The sequence below is a fragment of the Lygodium microphyllum genome, chromosome 14 (genome assembly GCF_053477565.2).
Source record: "Lygodium microphyllum isolate KBCC chromosome 14, Lygodium_microphyllum_v1.1.10, whole genome shotgun sequence".
In the NCBI taxonomy this organism is placed as follows: Eukaryota; Viridiplantae; Streptophyta; class Polypodiopsida; order Schizaeales; family Lygodiaceae; genus Lygodium; species Lygodium microphyllum.
In genome coordinates this window covers 61,502,645-61,523,734 of record NC_141148.1, presented here as the reverse complement: position 1 = coordinate 61,523,734, position 21,090 = coordinate 61,502,645, and the positions used below count along the sequence as shown (strand labels likewise).

General features: G+C 39.9%; 1 protein-coding gene across 2 annotated transcripts; it reads left to right on the top strand.

Annotated features, from left to right (window-relative positions):
* Nucleotides 1–16,908: 16,908 nt before the first annotated feature.
* Nucleotides 16,909–20,660, top strand: LOC148025648 (cytochrome P450 716B2-like). Of its 2 annotated transcripts, XM_087692123.1 has the most exons (3): nucleotides 16,909–18,215; nucleotides 20,158–20,344; nucleotides 20,518–20,654. In XM_087692123.1, coding segments are annotated over exons 1-3 (1,233 nt in total). In that variant the 5' UTR covers nucleotides 16,909–17,170; the 3' UTR covers nucleotides 20,519–20,654. The 2 variants fall into 2 exon arrangements, with proteins under 2 accessions (XP_087548249.1, XP_087548250.1); XM_087692124.1 differs by lacking the exon at nucleotides 20,158–20,344 and having other exon boundaries at nucleotides 16,913–18,215; nucleotides 20,518–20,660.
* The last annotated feature ends 430 nt before the right edge of the window (nucleotides 20,661–21,090 follow it).

Here is a 21,090-nt window from a genome sequence, read left to right as displayed (position 1 = left end):
GTAGAGATTGATTGCCTACCTCTATTGGGCATGATAGCAAATTGCTCTACTCTTGATATTGCCATGTTACGATGGATTGCATATATAAAGTCACTTAGCCCTAATTTTCAGCATATTGCAGGTAGAGAAAACCTCGTGGTTGACATGCTTTCACGAGCGAGGTTTGAAGATGAAGAGGAGTTGATGGAAGATGAAGAGGATGATGTGATAGGTGCTGAAAATAACTTTAAGACAATATGGAATGAGTATGCAGATGTTGTTACTGCAAGTGTACAACTGTTGTAACAGGGATTTCAGCATTAAGAAAAGAGCTTACAGCCATGGAGAAGAAATGGGTAGTAGAGAGAAAGCATCATCAGTGTTATGCTTCAGTGAGAACATTATTTTTGGAAGAGTTGTATGAGGATGATTGACTGAAAATAGGTCAATATATTAGCCTCATGACAAAGAAGGCTGAATGGTTTGAAGCTGAATTCGAAAGGATTAAAAGAAAAGATTATGGGTTTTTCTTAAAAGATGGATGTTTATGGAAGCATGCAAAGAAAAAGAGAGGAGCTCCAATACGTGTTTTGGGAGATAGGGCTTCTCAACAAGAGGTGATGCAAGAGTTTCATGAAAGCTTATGGGCTAGACATAGAGGAGTTTGGGGCACATTTGCCAAGACCAAAGAGAAGTATTGGTGGCAAAACATGTATAAAGATGTGGAACATTATGTGGAATCATGCAATGTCTGTTAGATGTATTCCATGGTAAAGTATAGAGATGGGTTGCAACCGACCTATCCATTGTCTATGCATTAAAAATGGGTAGTTGTTTTGGTTACCATGCCTACAGGTTTATGGAATATGAGATATCTTGTGCTTGCACGAGAAGACTTGACAAATCAAGTGGAAGGTCAAGCTCTTAGTACAAAGACTATTCAAGCAGTTTGCAGGTTCTTATTGGAAGAAGTCTTTTGCGGGTATGGTTGTGTTGGTAAAGTGGTTGCTGGTAGAGGAGAATTGGATGTGGATGAGGGTCGTGACTTCTTTTCACGATTGGGTATCAAGCTGGATTTAACTTCATCCTACAATCCTGAAGCAAATGGAAAAAGTGAAAGAGGTCATCAGCCTATCACTAAGGCATTAGCAAAGTCATGCAAGGGCAGGATGAAAGAACGGCCAAGAATGTTACCCTTTGCTTTGTTGGCTAATAGGACCACTCATAGAGCAGTTACAGGGTATATGCCTGCTGAATTAATGTATGAACAACAACCAATCTCATGTGTATTGAGGAGACTATTGCTACTTGGAGTGTTCTACCATGGGAAGAGGGTTTCAATAGAGAAAAGTTGTTGGTCCTACGCATTAGAAAGTTAGAAAGAAGGCCTGAAGACATTGAGACAGCCATGAAAAAGCTAAAGACTGCAAGGATCAAGAACAAGAAGAGGTTTGACAAGCGACATAGACTTCAACCACGAGCTATACAAGAAGGAGAGTGGATGCTAATTTATGGCAGTAGCTTAGAAAATCAGCATAGTGCAAGTTGGAAGATAACAAAGTGGTGGTTTGGTCCATATGTGGTAAGGTTTGTTTTTTACAATGCTACCTATGCATTAAATGAGATGGATGGGACAACTCTAAGGATTCCAGTGGCTGGAAAACGTATCAAACTCTTTAAACATAGGGAGTCTTCAGCATATGAGTTGAAGGAGCCAGATACTCAGCATGAACATGAGAATATGGAAGAAGAAGAGGTAGAAGATGAAGACATTGACATGGCAAAGGATACTTCTTCTAACACTGCAGATCCATAAGACTTTGGCACATGTTAGAGGATGTGCAGGTTAGGAGGGGGTGGATGACGTCCCGCTATGTACACACCATGTGAAAAACTCTAAAGTGCATCTTTCTTATTGATCTAGAGAGCCAATGCCATTTTAGACATTAGTGTTAGTGTCCATGGTTCAAACATATTAGTTTTTTTGGACAAGTGTAGCCAATTTATGATATTTTAGATATTATCTCTTGTAAAAATCCAAAAACTGTAGACAACTTCTAGATTAGCATGACATGCAAAAGAAAGCATGTAGATTTTAGCCATATGTGAGGATTCTATGTAAAAAGAGAGATGGACAAAATCGTGTGCATCGCGATCGCTATTTTCAAGCAGTGAACAACACTCCGAAGTGGGAGATGAAGAAGGAGTGATCTGGCAAAATTTTGACCGGGCATGCTGGTATTTTACCTTCCTTTTAGAGCCAATGGAGGCATCAAATTGGCGATTTGAGCAACATAGATGAAGGTATTATTTTGTGTACAAGAGATTTGTCTCCTCATAATGGAGAAATAAACTGACAGCAGGCTTCAATTCTATGAGTATTATTCTACATCTTCTATTTCTTTATGTGAGTATTATTTCATATCTTCTCTTTCTTTCAACCCCTTCTCTTCAATCTACTCCACTCCTTGAATCTCCCTTCACCCTGTTGTCTCTTACCCTCACGGTAGACTTTCAACCGCAAATGCTTCGATAGCATTAGCCAGTTATGTATGTTATTAATATTAATATACTTACTATATACATAATTATATATATGATATATGCATGTCATAATTGTAAGTAATATATAAAATATCATATATTAAGGTATGCATACACGTTATTAAGGTATATTAATGTAATTATATTGGCATATATATGTATATTAACACACACACATATACACACATATATAGAATGTAATTGTATATTATATTATAATTATTATGCTAATGAATTATGTATTATTATTATTATTATACATCATTTTTACATACTTACAATATAATTCATAATTTTTTATCGCTCACATGTATATTAATGTATGTATTATGTTAAACCTAAGGTATATATATATATTCTTGTATGAGTTTTTAACTAATAATTCTTTAAATGTATATATGTGTATGTATGTGTACATAAAGGAGCTATGTATAGGGATATTGATCTCTCTCTGTTACTCTCATAAGGGCCAAGTGCAAGTTATTAAATAATTAAAATGCATGTTAATATTATACTTTAAGTATATTCATATATAAAATATTAATAATTGTAAATTAATAAATATGTATGTATGTATGTATGTATGTATGTATGTATGTATGTATGTATGTATGTATGTAGAGAGAGACCATAAAAAAGGATCATATAAATACATAAATGAACTAATCAATAGCTACTTAAAATTTAAGAGAAAGAGAGAGGAAGAGAGAAAACGAATCCTTTTAAACATCAAAATTTTATATGTTTCAACATACATTAAAAAAATTATATATGTACATACATTCTTAAAATGGAAAGGGGTCTGTCCTATAACAGTCTTATGGGAGATTTTGTACACTCAGAGGGGCTCTGTAAGCCGATCATCCCAATCACGAGGATGTGCGACAATCGTCCTTTTCAAGATCGTTGCAGAGGATGCGATTGGTAACTTCGACTTGGTTGTTGGCTCTCGGGTAATATGGTGTGAACTTAAAATGGCATATCTTGTACAACTCTGGCAATTATTCCATAATCCTGTTAAGGAAGTGAGTACCTCTATCACTTATGAGCTCTAGGGGACTACCAAAATGGGTGATGATATTCTCATACGGGAACAGAGCCACGATTTTGCCATCATCCCGCTTGAGAGCTTTGGCTTCACACCACTTTGTCATGTAGTCTGTATAGACCAAGATGTATTTGTTTTGTTTCTTTCTAATTGGTAGATCAATAGGGCCCACAAAGTCAATTCCATGCTTCTCAAATGGCTTTAAGAGAATAATGGGTTGTAGTGGCATGGTGCTAGGTTTGGTAGGCTTTCCCATCTGTTTTGGCAAGCATCACAACATTTGTGTAGTCATAGGCATCCTTACGGAGGGTCCGCCCCACTAATATCCTACAACAAGTGAAGCCTTTCTGGTTGTCGCTTCTCCTACAAACTGACCACCACAGGGCTCATCATGGCATGATTTTAGCAGTATTCCAATCTCTTCTCCTACAACACATCTACGCAATACTTCATATTTGCCTTTCTTGGATAGAGCACCACCTAATAGGGCGTAGGGGGTTGATTACAATAGAAGCTTCTTCTTCTCACAGCTAGAGATACTAAGGGGATACTATTGGGTTGCCAAGAGGTTGACTATGTCTGCGTTGTCGTGATGTTATGAGGACACAGTTTGAAAAAGTATGGAATGCATCATCATCCGACTTCTTTATTGATCTAGATAGTCACTGTGATCTAAGCCATTAGTACTAGTGTGAGTTGCATGGATTATCCAAAAATACTAGATTTTTGGATAATTTTAGTTTATATATTGTAAAAATCTGAAAAAGTTAGAAAAATCTTCTAAATTAGGATGGCATGCAAAAAGCTAGTGGCTTTTTCAGCCAATTAGGATATTTTTCATTAAAAAAATAGATTAACAAAATCGCACGCGTCGCGATCGCTGTAAATAGGCTAAAAACTGCGGATTGAACTGAAAGAAGAAGAACTGGGAGATCCGTGAGCAGGTGTCCTATGGTTTTATCCCCCTTTCGAAGTCAATGGAGCCATCAGATTTGGGTTTTGGACAATAGAGAAAGAGCTGATTTTTTTGAACCACGTTTTTGGTCTACGAAGGAGCTCCAGGAGAACAAATGCTTGGAGATGGCTTCTGAGTAGTGCGAAGATTCCAGGTTCTTTCAATAGATATTGATTCAATTCATTGTGATTTGTTTTTGTCGTGTTTACCACTTGGGTATTATCTATCTTCTCTTCCATCTCCTATCTCTACTTTCTTCTACTTTTGATCCCCAGTGGATTCCACCTTTCGACAAAAACCCCTCCGACATTGGTGAACCCGACGTGAAAGGTCGTCAGAAGAAGAAAATACAAGATGGAAGAATCTTCGAATACATTCTCTAGTGATGTTTTGCAACAATTGGTGAAAAATATGAATATGCTTATGCAGGTACAACAACAACAACAGGTGATGCAAGCTTCAGCTCAAACAGAAAGTATTATGATGAATGCTTTGCAAACAGTTGAGCGTGAGGTAAAGTTATTCAATGGCAGGAATCTATCTGCATATGTATATACCTATGCTCAGAAGATGGAATTCTTTGGAGTGGCTCAATCTGCATGGAGCCGGTATTTTGTACATGTTACTATTCATAGACTGAAAGCACATATTACTGAATTATACTTGCAGGATGCAGATTGGGTAGCCTTCAAGAAGACACTCAGGGAAGAATTTTACATTGAGGACACCAGTTTGATTATGCGCAAGACTTTTCAAGAGTGGGTTTTACAACCCAATAAGGGTCTTGTGGCTACGGAATTGTTAAGAGAATTTGAAAGTTGATTTGAGCAGTTGGATCTCGCAGAACAACAAGCTCTTGCAAGTCAAAAAATTGAATTGTTTCTACAGGCAGCTGATCCTGAGCTTCAAGAGAAGCTTGAGAGGATCAGACTACAGAGACAGGTTTGAAAACAGAGTGGAGACATGTCAAGGAAGCTATTACTGCACTTGTGAAGAAGCATAGAAGAAGAGAAAGATTGCATGTCTCTAGCTTGCCCATTGTTACAGGCAAAACAGTTGAAGTATATAGTAAGCCACCCGCTTCTGTGGCTAACCCTATGGCTGACCCTGCTATTGTTCCCTCTGTTAGGGAAGATGTCTTGGATGAATTGGTCAAAGGGATGTGGGATCTTCAATTGAAGGTTGCAAAATTGGACAAAAAAGGGCAAGAGGAAAGGGGACGGGCAGTAGCCCCTAAGCCCGGAAAAAGATGTATGTGGTGTGACAGTTTGCAGCACAAGAGAAAGGATTGTACTGCCTATCAAGAGGCCTTGGCATGACAGCTTATCTTTTGGAAAGATGGCAAGATCCATGCATAAGAAATGGGATTGCCTCTTGCTTTGAATTTTGGAAAGGGAGGTATGCAGAAGTTGTTGGAAGACTTGGCTGTCCAAATGCTTATGCGGCGGTACATGCTTCTACTTTTGGTCTACAATTGGATAGAATGCATGGCCAAGTGATGGTTGATCCAAAGGCTAAAATATGGACACATGCTTTACATGCATCTGAAAAGAGAAAGGCCATTGATAGTGAAATGTCTCATGCAGGGCAAGACATTCGTGGCATAACTGGTTGGGAATCACCAGTAGATGCATATTCAGTGTATGCATATTTAGCAAAGGTACAAAACACGGATGTACTTGTGCAAGAAAAACGAAAAAGAGATGAAGATATTGTAGGGACATCTAAAAGAATGACAAGAAGAAGTGTGGATCAGCCTAAAGCTGCAAATCAGCTACCTCCCGACTGCCTGACCCTAACCAAGGGGGTTGTTGACTACACTGAGAACGTGGACCGAACCCCTGCGAGAGGTCTCTCCGTTGAGCTCTACTTGGAGCAGGAGGACGCTTGGGTGCTAGGGGGGTCTGGCCGTAAATCCATTGCCTTTCGGGTCCTACATAAGAGGCTAACGTGACTCGGGATTGGATCTCGAGGCCCGCATACTAGTTTACGGGCGGAAGCTTGGAATAGTGATCCCTGTGGATTACTGGATAGCCTTCGGGCGGATTATGGACAAGCCTACGAGCGGAAACTCCTTGTATTCCAAAGATAAAAATGATGATATGTTAATAAAGAACTTGTTTGATATTGTTTTTCTATGTCACGTGATAAGATTACGTAAAGGAACCAGTGCTTAATAGATTAATTAAAGAAGCTGATTGTTACATGTCAAATTAATGTGTTAGATAATTACATAACTAAAACAAACCGAGGAAAGTGCGGAGGATGGGCCATGGGTCCGTCCTATGGATGGGTGGTCCCGGTTAGCCGAAACTTTTCTCAAAATCGCAAAGAACAGCGGGATGATCGTCAAAGAAAATGAATAACGAAAGCGATGACCTATAGTTATGTCTTAACCGATTTACGTTGTTTTAGGGGAACGGAATGGGACTATGCCTTATGGCAGAGAGGTTGAGCTTTGCATCCCTCTCATTTCCCATTCTCCTTGAACCAAGTGCAGCGTGAATCCGCTTCGGACCTGGCGTTTCTGCGTAAAGTAGTTTGCTTGGGCCCGAGCTAGTTGCCGATAGATAATGACCAATCAAGAAAACCCTAATTCCGGTCGATCCTAAGTGGGAACGGCCAGGATAATTTCGCTATGTGGCAGATGCGGAAAGACCTAGATCCCAAATCCCGTAACATTCCATGGGAGTGCCGGGCGGAGTTTTCTAGACATTCTTTCCGATGGACTGCTAAGACGTGTCCTGGATGATACCTAGTGGACACGTTACAATATTGTTGCATTTGCCTTACTCCACCATGCATATTACTACAAGACAATGCATTTTCAACCACTTTCTTCTCTTTTCCACATGCTGTCCAGTGATGAGTAGCATCCTGCATAGGTAATCCAATACTTACTTCATGCTCATATTCAGCTTGAATACCCAACAAACCAGTTTCCTCTCCAAATTGCAGTAATGCACTAGTGGTATCACCAAGAAACTGATGCTTCCTTTTAATTATATCAATGATCTCATCATGAAATTCTCGCTTGGCAATGCCAAGCACCTCTCCGAAGGTAAATTCCACTCGACTATTTAAGATCCATTCTTCAAGAACCTTCTTAAGATCTGTGGGGCTGTCTCAATGTCAGATTGCAACTTATATCCTGGTTGCTTGCCCTTATTTTTTCCTCTTGAAACTGCCTCTCCCTTCAGGCCTTCAACCTGAAGCGTATATATTCGTTTAATTTATAACTCATAAATCAAACAATGCTCTAAATTCTCTAGCAAGCACAAACACTTTCATTAACCGATCTTGTTGTTGGCAAACTGCTAAGGAATGATTCTTTCCTTTCGAATGCATCAGTACTCGTTCCAAGGTGTCTTGCAACTTGGCAAGATCCCTTATATTCTGGGTTAGGGCATACCTTATTAACCCAGCTTGGTCAACCCTAAAGTTCATTGGATACTTTAGATTCCGTTTTTAACTTTCCTTATTTAGAAGGATATCAAAAAATAACATTCTTTTGCAAGATAACTTGCGTAAGGATCTGCTTTCCTTGTTGAGGGTATTTACCCTTTCTTCTTGTGAATCAATCACAAGACTATATGACTTCGTACTTGCTGCGCAAGTCCTGCGATGAAATAATCCATTTTAGTTTCTTTAAGCTGGCGTATGTCGGACCTAGGGTCTCTTTTTAAGAACCTTAGGGACAACCCTAGTTCTTTTACCTTTACGAATTAATTGACCCTACAATCAAGGAAGGCAATCAAGTGCTTAAGGTATAAATGTTTCTTTGGTCTTTAAATCATTCCCAAGGCATATTTTGCAGCATGGTATTTCTAAGTTTAGATTGATTTGGTTATCTTTTGAAAGGTAATATTGAGATCACCTCAGCACGATTTGTTATCCTTGTGATTGATTTTTCAATCCTAAACTTTATTGCTTTGAGGTAGGTAATTTCAATTTAATCTTCATTTTTCCTTGCAAACGAAACTCATGCCAAATAACAATCTTTTCCTTGCTAAGATATGCAATTAGCAATGATAACTTCCTAGTAATTCGAGCAACGTAAAAAAACCTTTCATGAATTTCATGATGATTCGTTGCAAAAAGAATAGGGTTAATGGTGCAAGATGCAATTTTTATACCTTCAAGATTTAACTGAAATATACTACTATAGTAAGTAGATAATCTTGTTCATAATTTGTTATAATGCATGATGCTACTCGAAGGAAACTATGTTCTATAAATTATCATTTGTTCAATTAAACTAAACTCCTTCATCGTAAATAAACTCGAAAGAATATATCCTATCCCTAACAATTCATCTTTGCATGATTGACTTAAAATCAATTAAAAACCAAGAAGGAAAAACCTGGTTTTGGGGTGAGATATCCACATGGATACCGGGAGATGGCCCTCCCGTAGCTATTCCTTGGACTTTCTTAGGCGGCATCGCAGTTCGAATGTGAAGGCAGCTTTTACTCTTTCTTTCGGATTTCCACCGTCTCTCTTTCGAGGCAAGGAGTCGTTTAAAAAGGTTGACCACGAGGAGGGATAATAAGACCTCTAAAATCTTAACTTCTTCGTAGAGGGAAAGGTTTTATAAAGCTTTAGAGAAAAAGGGTTTATAGGATATAATTCATGGTGAAAGGTTATGTGTGAGTGTGGCTTCACAACATCTATGAAAGCCCTTGGGAGATCTTTTGGGCACTGGAGTGAAAGGACTTAGGGGTTTTTCAAACCTAGGGGAAAATTTTGAAAGATAACATGAGGGTTTATAGTATGGGGAAAAAGGCGTGTAAGTAAAAGGGAACACGGGGTTTAGAAAGGCTTAGGGGTGTATTAAAAAAAAGAAACATGAGGGGTAAAACACGGGGTTTCAAACACAAGATGGGACTTATGGATTTAGGCACGGGGATTAAGGGTTTTTGAGGTCAAGGGAAATGGGCTAAGGTGGCTTTCGAGGGATGCTAGGGGGGCAAAGGGTTTCTAAAGGTTAGAACCGGGAGGGAATGAAAGGGTAAGGAAGGGTATAGGAAGGGGAACTTGAGGGTTTCAAAAACCTGGGGGAGGGGGAAAGAATTTATGGAGTGGAAGGGATATGAGGGGGTGAATGGGTTTTAAGAAAAACAGGGGGGGGGGGGGGGGGGTGGTGTGAAAGGGAAAAAGCACAGGAAGGGGGGCTTGAGGTGGTACCCCTTAGAAGCTTCTTGAAGCTTCTGTGGGGGTTTTAGGAGCCACGTGGGGCGAGGGAAGAATCGTGGCGGTGTTGAACTGGGGGGAAAATGGACTGCAGGCAGCAGTGATGGCGACAGCATCAGGCGGCAGCACACGAAGCTGGGCAGCGGCGTATCTCCTTCCGTCCTTCCTCACTGCAGATGTCGGTGGCAGCAGCAAGAGGCTTAATCTCCCCGCCTCCTCTCTCGTGTGTCCCTGTACCTACGGCCCCTCCCTCTTTATATAGGGGAGGGGAGGGAATCCTCCCCCCCTTGCCTATCCGCTTGCATGGCGAGGGGCCTGAGCAAGCTCCAGCAAGGAGCTTGCTGACCCCCTCTATCCCCCCTCGAATATCCAGCCCAATGCGCCGCCACGAAGGTGTAATTTTTTTTAAATATATATTTAATATATTACAAATATGGAGAAGAGACTCTAGGATTTATTCCTCGAAGTCACTACACAAGAAATCATTGGGCTAGAGCTACCACTGAAACGGTAGTGAAAATAGGGGAGCATGAAACTCCTTGTGTTGCTTTACTTGACCATGGGTCTGAGATAAATGTCATCGAGCGTGGATTGTATGAAAATGGTGCATGGCATGTAGACACTGATCATGGTTGGTGAATGAGGGCTGCAAATAATTCTTCAAGGGAGCTCTATGCTACATGTCCTAATGTAAACATGACGATTGGTAATGTATATGAAGAGCAACACTTCTTTGTGCAAGATAATTTCTCATATGCAGTGATTTTGGGGCAGCCCTATATTACAGGAGTGTGTATGGAAACAAAGGGGCTTGATGATGGTTTTGCTTATGCAAGAGTCAGAAGCAAAGATGGGAGGAAAGTAGTCCAATTTATTACTGTTTGTGTTAATCATCCTAGAAATTGTGATACGCTTCGAGAGTTTCCTTTGGTTCCAAATGCAAGGGAATTCAAAGACCTGGATTTTCATTAAGCACTACTGTAATGCAGGGCTACAGTAGTGCTGTTCAAAGGGTGTACTCGCCTCTTGATAGAATGAAGCATGTATTTACTAGTGGTCATTCTCAGTTTACAGCAAACAGTTCATGTTGGTTTAAGCCTATGGAAGCTATATGTAGGGCTGAACCCATATCTATGAAATGGGCTATTAAGAGACTGAGAGCATTGGGGATGTTAGCTGAAAATGATGGCATTTCAGGCATCTTTTATGGGCTGAATATTACTGACACTATGGCTGAAATTTCAGCAACTATACATGCAGAAAATGAGGCTAAAACAGAGTGTTGTCGGTATGTTCTTTGGATATGTATGATGTTATAGCATTGTTTGCTCAGCAGGAAGGATTACAATGGGATGAAGCACTTGTGGAGACAAAGTACAAGACAGTTGACAAAAAAGTGAAACCAATTGCTTTGCCACTTCCACCACAGAGTGAGGGTATGTATGAAAAAGTGTCAAGGCAGCCAAGCTTATGGGATCCTAAAAATATAGGTCATCAGTTTACATCTGAAACATTACAAGAATTGAAAGTTGGTGCAGAAGGGTTTCTTTTGCATGCTAAGAGAGACTGTTTTATGCGGATGTTGGCTAGACATGGGAAGGCATTTGCATTTCAGCCAAGTGAAATAGGTTGTGTGGATCCAAATGTTGTCTCTCCTATGGTCATATTTATTGTGCCACATGTACCATGGAACTTGAGGCCTAATCCAGTGCCTAAAGCTTACTTGCCAAAGCTGATGGATTTGCTAAATGAAAAGATTCGCATGAAGATCTTGGAGCCTTCTTCAGCCCCATACTCAAATCGTTGGTTTATTATGCCCAAAAAGAATGGGGCTTTGAGATTTATTCAAGACATGCAACCGGTCAATAAAGTGACCATAAGAAATGTGGGTGCAGGTCCTGTGGTTGATGAATTTGCATAGGCTTTTGCAGGCAGAGCGATCTATTCTTTGGGTGATCTTTACTTGGGTTATGATCAATTTCAGCTTGCAATTGAAAGCAGGGATATCACAACCATGAAGACTCCTTTGGGGTTAGTACGGATGTGAACTCTCCCACAGGGTGCAACAAACTCAGTGGCACACATGACAAATGTTATGAACAGGGTACTCAGGGATTTTATACCACAATTAACAATGCCCTTCTTGGATGGTGTTCCAATCAAAGGGTGTGCATTGAATGAAAAGAATGAAGAGATGGATGCTCATGGATGTAGATAGTTTGTTGCAGACCATATTGTGGATTGTAAGAGGATTTGACACGTCTAGAAGAGGTGCATTTAACTCTTTCTGGACAAAAGTATGTCTTTGGAGTTGAAGAGGTTTTGATTGTTGGGCATATGTGTGGGCCTTATGGGCGAAGGCCATCACCAGAAAAAATAGATGGGATTGATAGAATGCAAGATGTGTGCATGAATGTATCAAAGGTGCGTAGATTCTTGGGTGCATGTGTGTTCTATTTGATATGGATTCCTCACTTTGCACATGCAGCCGATGCTCTTTATCAGCTTCTAAGGAAAGGTCAAAAATTTCAGTGGGAAAGGAAGCATCAGAAAGCAATGAAGAAATTGAAGCAACTCTTAAAATCTGCTCCTACATTGAGAAAGACTGACTATTCACATGGAAAGCCTATCATTACTACTGTTGATACAAGCCCAATCGGGATTGGATGGGCAATTGGGCAAGATGATGAGGAAGGGCAAAGATATGCAATTTTCTTTTGTGCTAAAGTATTGATTGAACAACAGAGAAGATATCCATAGGTTAAAAGAGAATTATGGGAAATTGTGACAGCCCTTAAATGTGATAAGGAGTATTTTATGGGTGCTCATATAGTCATTGAGACCAATTGTTTGCCGGTATTGGGTATGATTACTAATTGTGCTACTCCAGGCATTTCTATGCTCCCATGGATTGCATACATCAAATCTTTGAACCTTGAATTTTAGCATATTGCAGGAAGAGATAACCCAGTGGTAGACATGTTATCTCGAGCACACTATGAGAATGAAGATGGGATGATGGATGAGGAGGAAGAAGATGACTTTCTTATGGCTGAAAATGATGTTGCGAGAGTGAATTTAGCAATGCAAGGTGTTGCTACAGCATTAACAGAAGCTTGGACATCAAAGAGAAGACACTTTAGATGTTTTGTATCTTGTGTAGAAGTGTTTTTGGAAGACAAAAATATAGGAGAGTGGCTGAGAATTGGTCAATATCTCAGTACATTAACAAAGAGAGATGAATGGTTAGATGAGGAGTTTAAGAATATCAAGAGGAAAGCCTATGGGTTTTTTTTAAAAGATGGATACTTATGGAAACATGCTAAAAAGAAATAGGCCATGCCATTGCGAGTTTTGGGTGACTGAGCTTCACAAGGAAAAGTAATGCAAGAATTTCATGAAAGCTTGTGGGCTAGTCATAGAGGTGTTTGGGGTACTTTTACAAAGATCAAAGAAATATATTGGTGGCAGGGTATGTATAAGGATGTTGCTCACTTTGTGGAAACATGTACGACATGTCAAATGTATTCAGCTGTGAGACATCGGGATGGATTGCAACCCACATATCCATTGCCTCTTCATTTTAAGTGGGTGGTGGATTTGGTTACAATGCTTACAGGTCTTTGGCAAATGAGGTATCTTGTGCTTGCTCGTGAAGACTTGAGTAATCAAGTGGAAGGGAGAGCTCTATGTACTAAGACGACAAATGTCGTATGTACTTTTCTCTTATAAGAGATCTTTTGTCGATATGGCTGTGTGGGAAAAATAACAGTAGATAGGGGTGAGCTAGATGCAGATGAAGCTCATGATTTCTTTGCACGGTTAGGGATAAAGCTTGCTTTAACTTCAGTTTATAACCCTAAAGGAAATGGAAAAAGTGAAAGAGGTCATCCACCTATTGTGAAGGCATTGGCAAAAGCATATGGAGAGAAGGTAAAAGAGTGGCCACGATTGCTCCCTTATGCTTTGTGGGCCAACAGAACAACTCATAGTGTTGTTACAGGATATATGCTTGTAGAGTTGATGTATGGTCAAAAACCTATCATGCTGATAGAAGAGATGACAATCACATGGAGTGTGTTACCTTGGGAGGAGGAGTTGAATCGAGAGGAGTTGTTGGCCTTACGCATTAGACAATTGGAAAGAAAGTTAGAAGACATAGAGGCAGCAATTGCAAAGTTAAGGGTAGCAAGGATACAAAACGAGAAACGGTTTGACAAAAGACATAGACTGAGACCAACAACCATACAAGATGGGGATTGGGTATTGGTTTATGATAGCAGTTTAGATAACCAGCATAGTTCCATGCGTAAAGTTTCCAAAATATGGTTTGGACCCTATGTAGTAAGATAGGTGTTTGATAATGCTACTTATGCATTAAATAAGCTGGATGGAATAGCCATAAAACTTTCGGTAGCAAGGAAAATAATCAAATTATTCAAAAGGCAGGAATCTACTGCCTATGAGTTGCCAGAATTGGAAGAAAATAGTGGCCATGATACAGGGGCTAGCTAGGAAGATATGGAAGATGAAGAAGCAAAGGATATGGTTGCAAATGATGAGGAGGACTCAAAATCTAGTGACAACTAGGATTTTGGCACATACCGGAGGATGTGCAAGTTCAGAGGGGGTGGATATCATGATGTTATGAGGACACAGTGTGAAAAAGTATGAAATGCATCATCATCTGACTTCTTTATTGATCTAGAGAGTCAATGTGATCTGATGTTTGGCCATGTCTGCCAACTAAGATCTTGCTCAATGTTAAGAATTGAAGGTTGCTATCCCACAACATTTTCAATCAGCTACTATTGGTGGTTGGAGTGTGTGACTCTATGAGGCCATTCACATTGAGGAGTTGGCAATAATGCAAAGTGGATTAATGATTGATGGTCAATAGCCTCCCATATGCATTTGAGGATCCATATTCCAATATGTGCCTATTGAAGTGGAGTTGAAAAGGGATTTGGTATTATAAGGATACTTCTATGTACGTGTGAGCCATTTCATGAACATTACTCTATGTTGAATTGAATGCATGCCATATTTGTCAATCAACATATGTATGTTTCTAAAAGACCTAACATTAGCATGAAATCTTTTTACATATAGCCACCAAAGATTTCATGTGTTCAAAAGTTGCTTAGTTTTGCTATGTGTTTACATCTTTTGAAACAATATCCATCACATATTAAGCCTCACTCCTTTATAGGTTATAGGTATAACAAAATGAGTCACTATCGTGCCCTCTTATAAGATGGTTGTGATATCCTCCTCATTCACCCATTAAGGACTTATTGGTGCATGTGGCAAGGCTCATAATTTAGAAGAGGTTGGTGAAGGTGGAAGGAGTGAGGGTGAGGCCCATGGAATGAAACATGAAGGGGTCCTTAGCTTAACAAATAGGTTTGAGGACCTAGGAGGCCATGAAGGGGTTAGCATAACAAAGTGCTAGGTGGGCAAAAGATCGTGACAATGTATAGCAGTTCACAAACTACTATGCGCATTAGTCTTTTTCGACACCATGTACCTACCTACACATCTTCCACCCCTTCAATTGTTGTTCCATTAATACTGCTAACACCTATCATCGTTGGCAACCAACTAGGTGACTAATTAAATTAAAAGAAGTTAATCAAATATTATAATTATAATGGGCTATAATTGAATAAGATATTATAATTGTAATTACAATCATTAATTAATTTATTATACTTATAATAAACTATTATAATTGATCACTTTTAATTAACTGGTAGAAGCTATAGGCTTTTTGTGAGTGGCATCAATTTTGTACAATAAATTTTTGGCATAACCCATGTAGATCAAATTTTGTTATGAGGCATACTCCATGACATCAGTGACATCTCTTGTCAAGAGCATGTACCCTTATATTATAAGTTTTGAGTAGGAAGGTTTTATTGATTTCTTTAACTGAACCTAAATGGGTTCTTTCGCAAGACTCAAGAGAATCACAAGAAGTCCAACATTGTATCATGAAAATTTCAATGTAGCATGAATGTACATATTGTCCAAATTAAGAACTTGAGCATGATGACTTCAATGATAGTATATTGAAGGGAGTTTGGAATTGTACTTTCATGAAGGTAAGTTCTTTTGTTAAAAACACTCACACAAGGTCCCATGGTTGGCTTTTGGAGGGGGACGCACTAATAGTGATAATAGGTGGCTCTCTCTCTCTCTCTCTCTCTCTCTCTCTCTCTTCCACACTAGATGAGAGAGAGAGAGAGAGAGAGAGAGAGAGAGAGAAGCATGTGTGTGTATTTGGATTCGTAGTGCACTTGTGGAGAGAGAGAGCTGGGATGTCCTACATAGCCTATGGTGGGGAGAGAGAGAGGGGAGATTGGGGGGAGGGATCTCTTAGAGAAAAAAGGAGAAGAAGAAGAAAGAGTTAGCCTACTTCATAGTGTGACAAAGGAGGAGTAGAACATGTCACATAGGTTGAGTGAGATAAAGAAAGAAAAGCAATTTTTTTTTCTAATATGACAGAGTTTCATTACATTTGAGAAAGAGAAGCGGCAGGGTACCACGTGTCACCCCTAGAGCACCCTTGCAAAACTTGATGGGGTGCCGTTACAGGTGACACAGGGCACCCCATCAAAACCTTTAAGTAATATGTATAGAAGATATGTTATTATCTAAGACTCAATCAAGGCATCATTATAGAATCAAGGTCAATGAGGGCATTGTAAAGGAGAAGAAGGGCTCTTTCCAAGGCATTGAACAAGTTGGAATTATTATAATACTCTGTAAGTGTGCAAGCAAGTGATGTGTGCAAGATAGAATGTTTTGATGTGGAGGTATGTATTTTGAGCTACTTCATCTCTCCAAGTGTGATTGATAGTATCCAACAGACTTTCATGTGGTGTTGAAGCCATGTAAAAGGTGGCTTGTGTATGTTAAGAGGGATCTATAATGATAATTATGAGAAAATTATGGACTATACCATCAAGCATAGCAAATCGAAAATTATGATCGTGCAGAACAAAGGCTGTATTATTGTTGCACAAAGGCACAATTGTGTAATTATGCATGTGGGCCAAGAAGTTGATGCCCATTTGCAAGGTAGTGAGGTATTTGAATTTGTGTGAACTTAATCTTTGCTCTAAGCAACTTGTAGGTTTGTGAAATGTCTCTCTAATGTTAATATGCCAAGTTTTATGCAAGCTTTCACGACAAACAATTGCTCTCAACCTTGCTACGTGTACTATTACGTGAAGAAAAACTTTTTTACAAGATCATTCGTGTACTCCAAGGTCCTTCCTATTTGCTATTTTCGTGTCTTTGATGTAATTGGATCTACTGAGCTTTGTTTTGTGCTATTTAAAGGAGGGCAGGGCGCTATGGTGATTGTAAGCTCTAGGTAGCCCCGACTAGGAAAGAAGAAAGGTGCGTCTCCCGTTGATCGGTTTCTGGCATACCCAACGAATATGGATGTGAGCAAGTCGGCGATTTTCGGCGTCGACGTTAGCAGCACGATGCTGATCACGGCAGTGCTTCTGTTGCCGCTTGTTTATCGTATCCTTATGCTATTTGGTCGTCGCATTAAGCTGCATCCACGTCAGGCTTGGCGCTCTAATGAGGCCAATGCACCCCCACGGCCTCCTCCTGGTAGCTCCGGACTGCCCGTGCTCGGCGAGACGCTGCAGTTCCTGCGCTGCATGAGGCGCAACAAGCTGAACGAGTTCATCAACGAGCGCGCGCGGCGGCATGGATCGACGGTCTTCCGGACGTCGCTGTTCGGGAGGTCGACGGTGGTGATGCACGGGCAGGAGGCAAACCGCTTCCTCTTCGGCAACGACGGCCGGCTGGTCGGGCCCTACTGGCCGCCCACACTGGTGAAGCTGCTGGGCGACAGCTCCTTCGTGGCCACCGGCGATCCGGCCCACCACCGCCGTCTCCGCCGCCTTTTCATGGCCGGCATTGGCAGCGACGCCCTCTCCAGGACGGGTGCCGTCGCCCGTGCGGACGCCCTCATGGAGCGACACCTGGCACTCCACTGGGCGGGCCGGCCGGCTGGGGTTCTCTACACTATGGTGCGCTCGCTGACCCTTGATGTCGGCGGCACCCTCCTGGCTGGCCTTGACCGCATCCGTAATACACACTCCAGTACCGCCGTCGCCCGCCTCTTCCACACCCTCAGCGCCGGCCTCATCAGCCTCCCTCTCTACCTCCCCTTCACTGCCTACTACCGAGCTCATGTCGCACGCACCCGCCTTCACCAGCTCCTCGGCCAGATGGTGCACCAGCGACAAGCCGGCCAGAGTGCTGATGATGACGCCCGTTTGCGCCCTGACTTTGTCTCCTCTCTCCTCGCCTTTAAGGACGAGAACGGAAGAGCCTTCACGACCAAGGAAATCGTCGACATTCTGCTGTCCCTCCTGTTCGCAAGCCAAGACACCATCAACTCGCCCATCGTCTTCACTTGCAAATACTTATGGCAGCATCCCGAGTACCTCCGAGAGGTTCTAAAAGGTACCAAAATTTGTGATGTATATACTGTTCGATAAATTGATGCATGCAAATGGTAATCCTTCATATGCCCGGAAAGAACATAGACGTGCGCAAAATGCAATCGAAACTTGTGGGGAAAAGAAATCAAAAATCTAGATTTCTACATATAAGAGAGATAACCCATCCGATCCGACTCACGTTCAGCTCACCATCTCTGAATACAAACTCTCCGACGAAGTTTTTCCCAAGAGGGTTGTTGGGCCAAAGGTTCTTCTCCATCACCTTCGGCTTGTGGTGTTTGAATGCTGTGGAAACCTTCCGTTTCAACTCGTAGTAGTGGTAAAAAAAAGGGGGAGATAAGTGACCTCCTCAAGAGGAGAGGTGTTCATATCTCACATGTATTAGAGTCCAAGTTGTGAACTACCTCAACCAAAAGTGTGGGATTGTTAGGTTGTTCATTAATATTTGGGAAAATTCTAACCAACTCTAGACAAAAGATGTGGAAGGTCATAGCTCAAAAGTTATCCTTAGATATGGTCATAGATGTGGAGTGACTTCTAGAAAGTACAGCAGCTTTCGTGTAGCTTGAAAGTTTTTATCGAGCTTACTAAAATTTGGAACTCTAATTTGGAATTTGTGGGAATTTTTGGACTTTTGGGAAAAAAGCTACTCAATTTTCGAATATGCCTTCTAACAGAAGCTTATGATAATAAGCCATTTATAGTAACCAAGGATGAGAAGCCGAGATAACATTTCCACAAATAACATGACTCTCTTTCAAGCCTACATAGATATTGAAAAATGAAAAGTGTTTTGTCCAAGCCCACACAATAGCATAATACTTTAGTATTCAGCTTCGATCTTCAACTCATCCTTAATTGGGTGTAAGAATATTTTTAGATCCCCCATTCTCCTTGACTTTGATTTTCCTATTATTAGCCATGTTGCCTTAAACTATCACAAATTACTACATCAAGATCAAAGATCATCCTATCTCTTAGCACGGCCAATTATAATGTGCATATGTTGTATGTATCTAAGCATGCATGAGCCATGGGTAAGGGTGCATCCATAAGCATTCTTTTGTGGCTAATGAACTCAAAAGATATCAAACTATACGTATAAATACATCCACTAATAAAAGCAATGAAATTCCCCCCAACAAAAAAAGGTATATAAGCATTTTGGTTACATATGCTTGAATGCACATCACATGAATATTTTTTGAATGAATGAATACCCTAAAGTACTTCTCAGATCCTTCATGAAAGGGATATAGGATACCTCATTTATGCTACTTACCATTACTATAGAGTTTTAGTCATCTAAGTGGCCATAAACATTTTTTCTATGCTTGACCAACTTTAAGTGTTGCCCCCAAAGAGTTGTCAAACTTGTGTTGCTATTAAAAAGACGTAGAAATTTTGTGTTGCTATTAAAAACTTGTGTTTGCCCCCAAAGAGTTGTCAAACTTGTGTTGCTATTAAAAACACGTAGAAATTTTGATGGTTTGATGATTTTTGTGCATGATTAAAATTCAAATGTCATTTTGCTATTTGAATGTGTGATTATGAAAAAGAGATTAATGCACTTTTCTAACCATTCTACCATTAATTGTTTCTTCAAATATGAGTAACATTATTTTATTAGTATAAAACCACTTTTTTGGGTAAGAATATACTCGTTATAGTATGAATTACCCTACCTCTGGCATACTTCTAGTAGTGTACCAACAAAGGAGAGTAGCAAATTAATCCATTGCATGTAATAAGACCACTTTTCTACATTATGGGTGTTTACAAGAACAATATTTCAAGCCACATAATAGAGTACATTAATATTTTGGCTTTGGTTTATGAGATGATTTATTCATCACATGAAGAACTATGTTTTTGCAATGAGAGTGTATATCATATTGTTTTTTGTTACTCACTCACACATAAATTCTTATTCTTCCAAATAGAGCAACTAGCAATATCACAATCTAAAAGATATGGTGAACAATTGACATGGAATGATCTGAACACGATGAGGTATACCTGGAATGCCATCCAAGAAACTATGAGATTGCACCTCCAGCATTTGGTGTCTTTTATATTGCTCTTCAAGACTTTGAATATAAAGGATTTCAGATTCCATGTGGTTGGGTGGTAATCATTCTATCACAACTATATTCTTCAGTAAACAATGATACTCATTTATTATTGTTGGAAAAGTTATCATAATACCATAAATCACAACATCAAGGTTTTAAAAATAGCTTGAAAATTCCACCATCATCAAGTCTTGGATTCTTTTCTTACATGGATGTGCTTACTTGCAGATTTTTCTTAGTATCACTCGGTGCCACATGGATGAGAGTTACTTCTCAAATCCTACAAGCTTTCAACCATCTCGTTTTGATGGATCAAACATCAAACCATACACTTTCATCCCATTTGGTGGTGGTTTACACAAATGTGCTGGAATTGATTTTGCACGGATGGTGATGCTTTTATTTTTTCACCATCTTGTGAGAAAATTCAAATTGATATTTGTCAATCCTTTTGAGGATATATCATATGCAACAAGTCCCTACCCAATCAATGGATTCTCCATAAAACTTGCGGAACAAAATCTGCCTCAAAATATGCCATAAAAATTTAGTTATAAGGTTTCTTAACATATTGAAGTTGAATGCAATAAGATTAATGCAATACCTTACTTTTTAATCAAGGACAAGCTCTTTCCTTACCTTTTATGTGCTCTTCTTTAAGGATATGGCCATTCATTTCCTTATAGGTAGTGCTTGGTATATTATATTTGTCATGTAATATTATAAGATTTCTCATTTTATAATGTAACAAAGAAGTTTCACTTGACTAATTGGATTTGTGAACCAAGCTTGAGACTATCT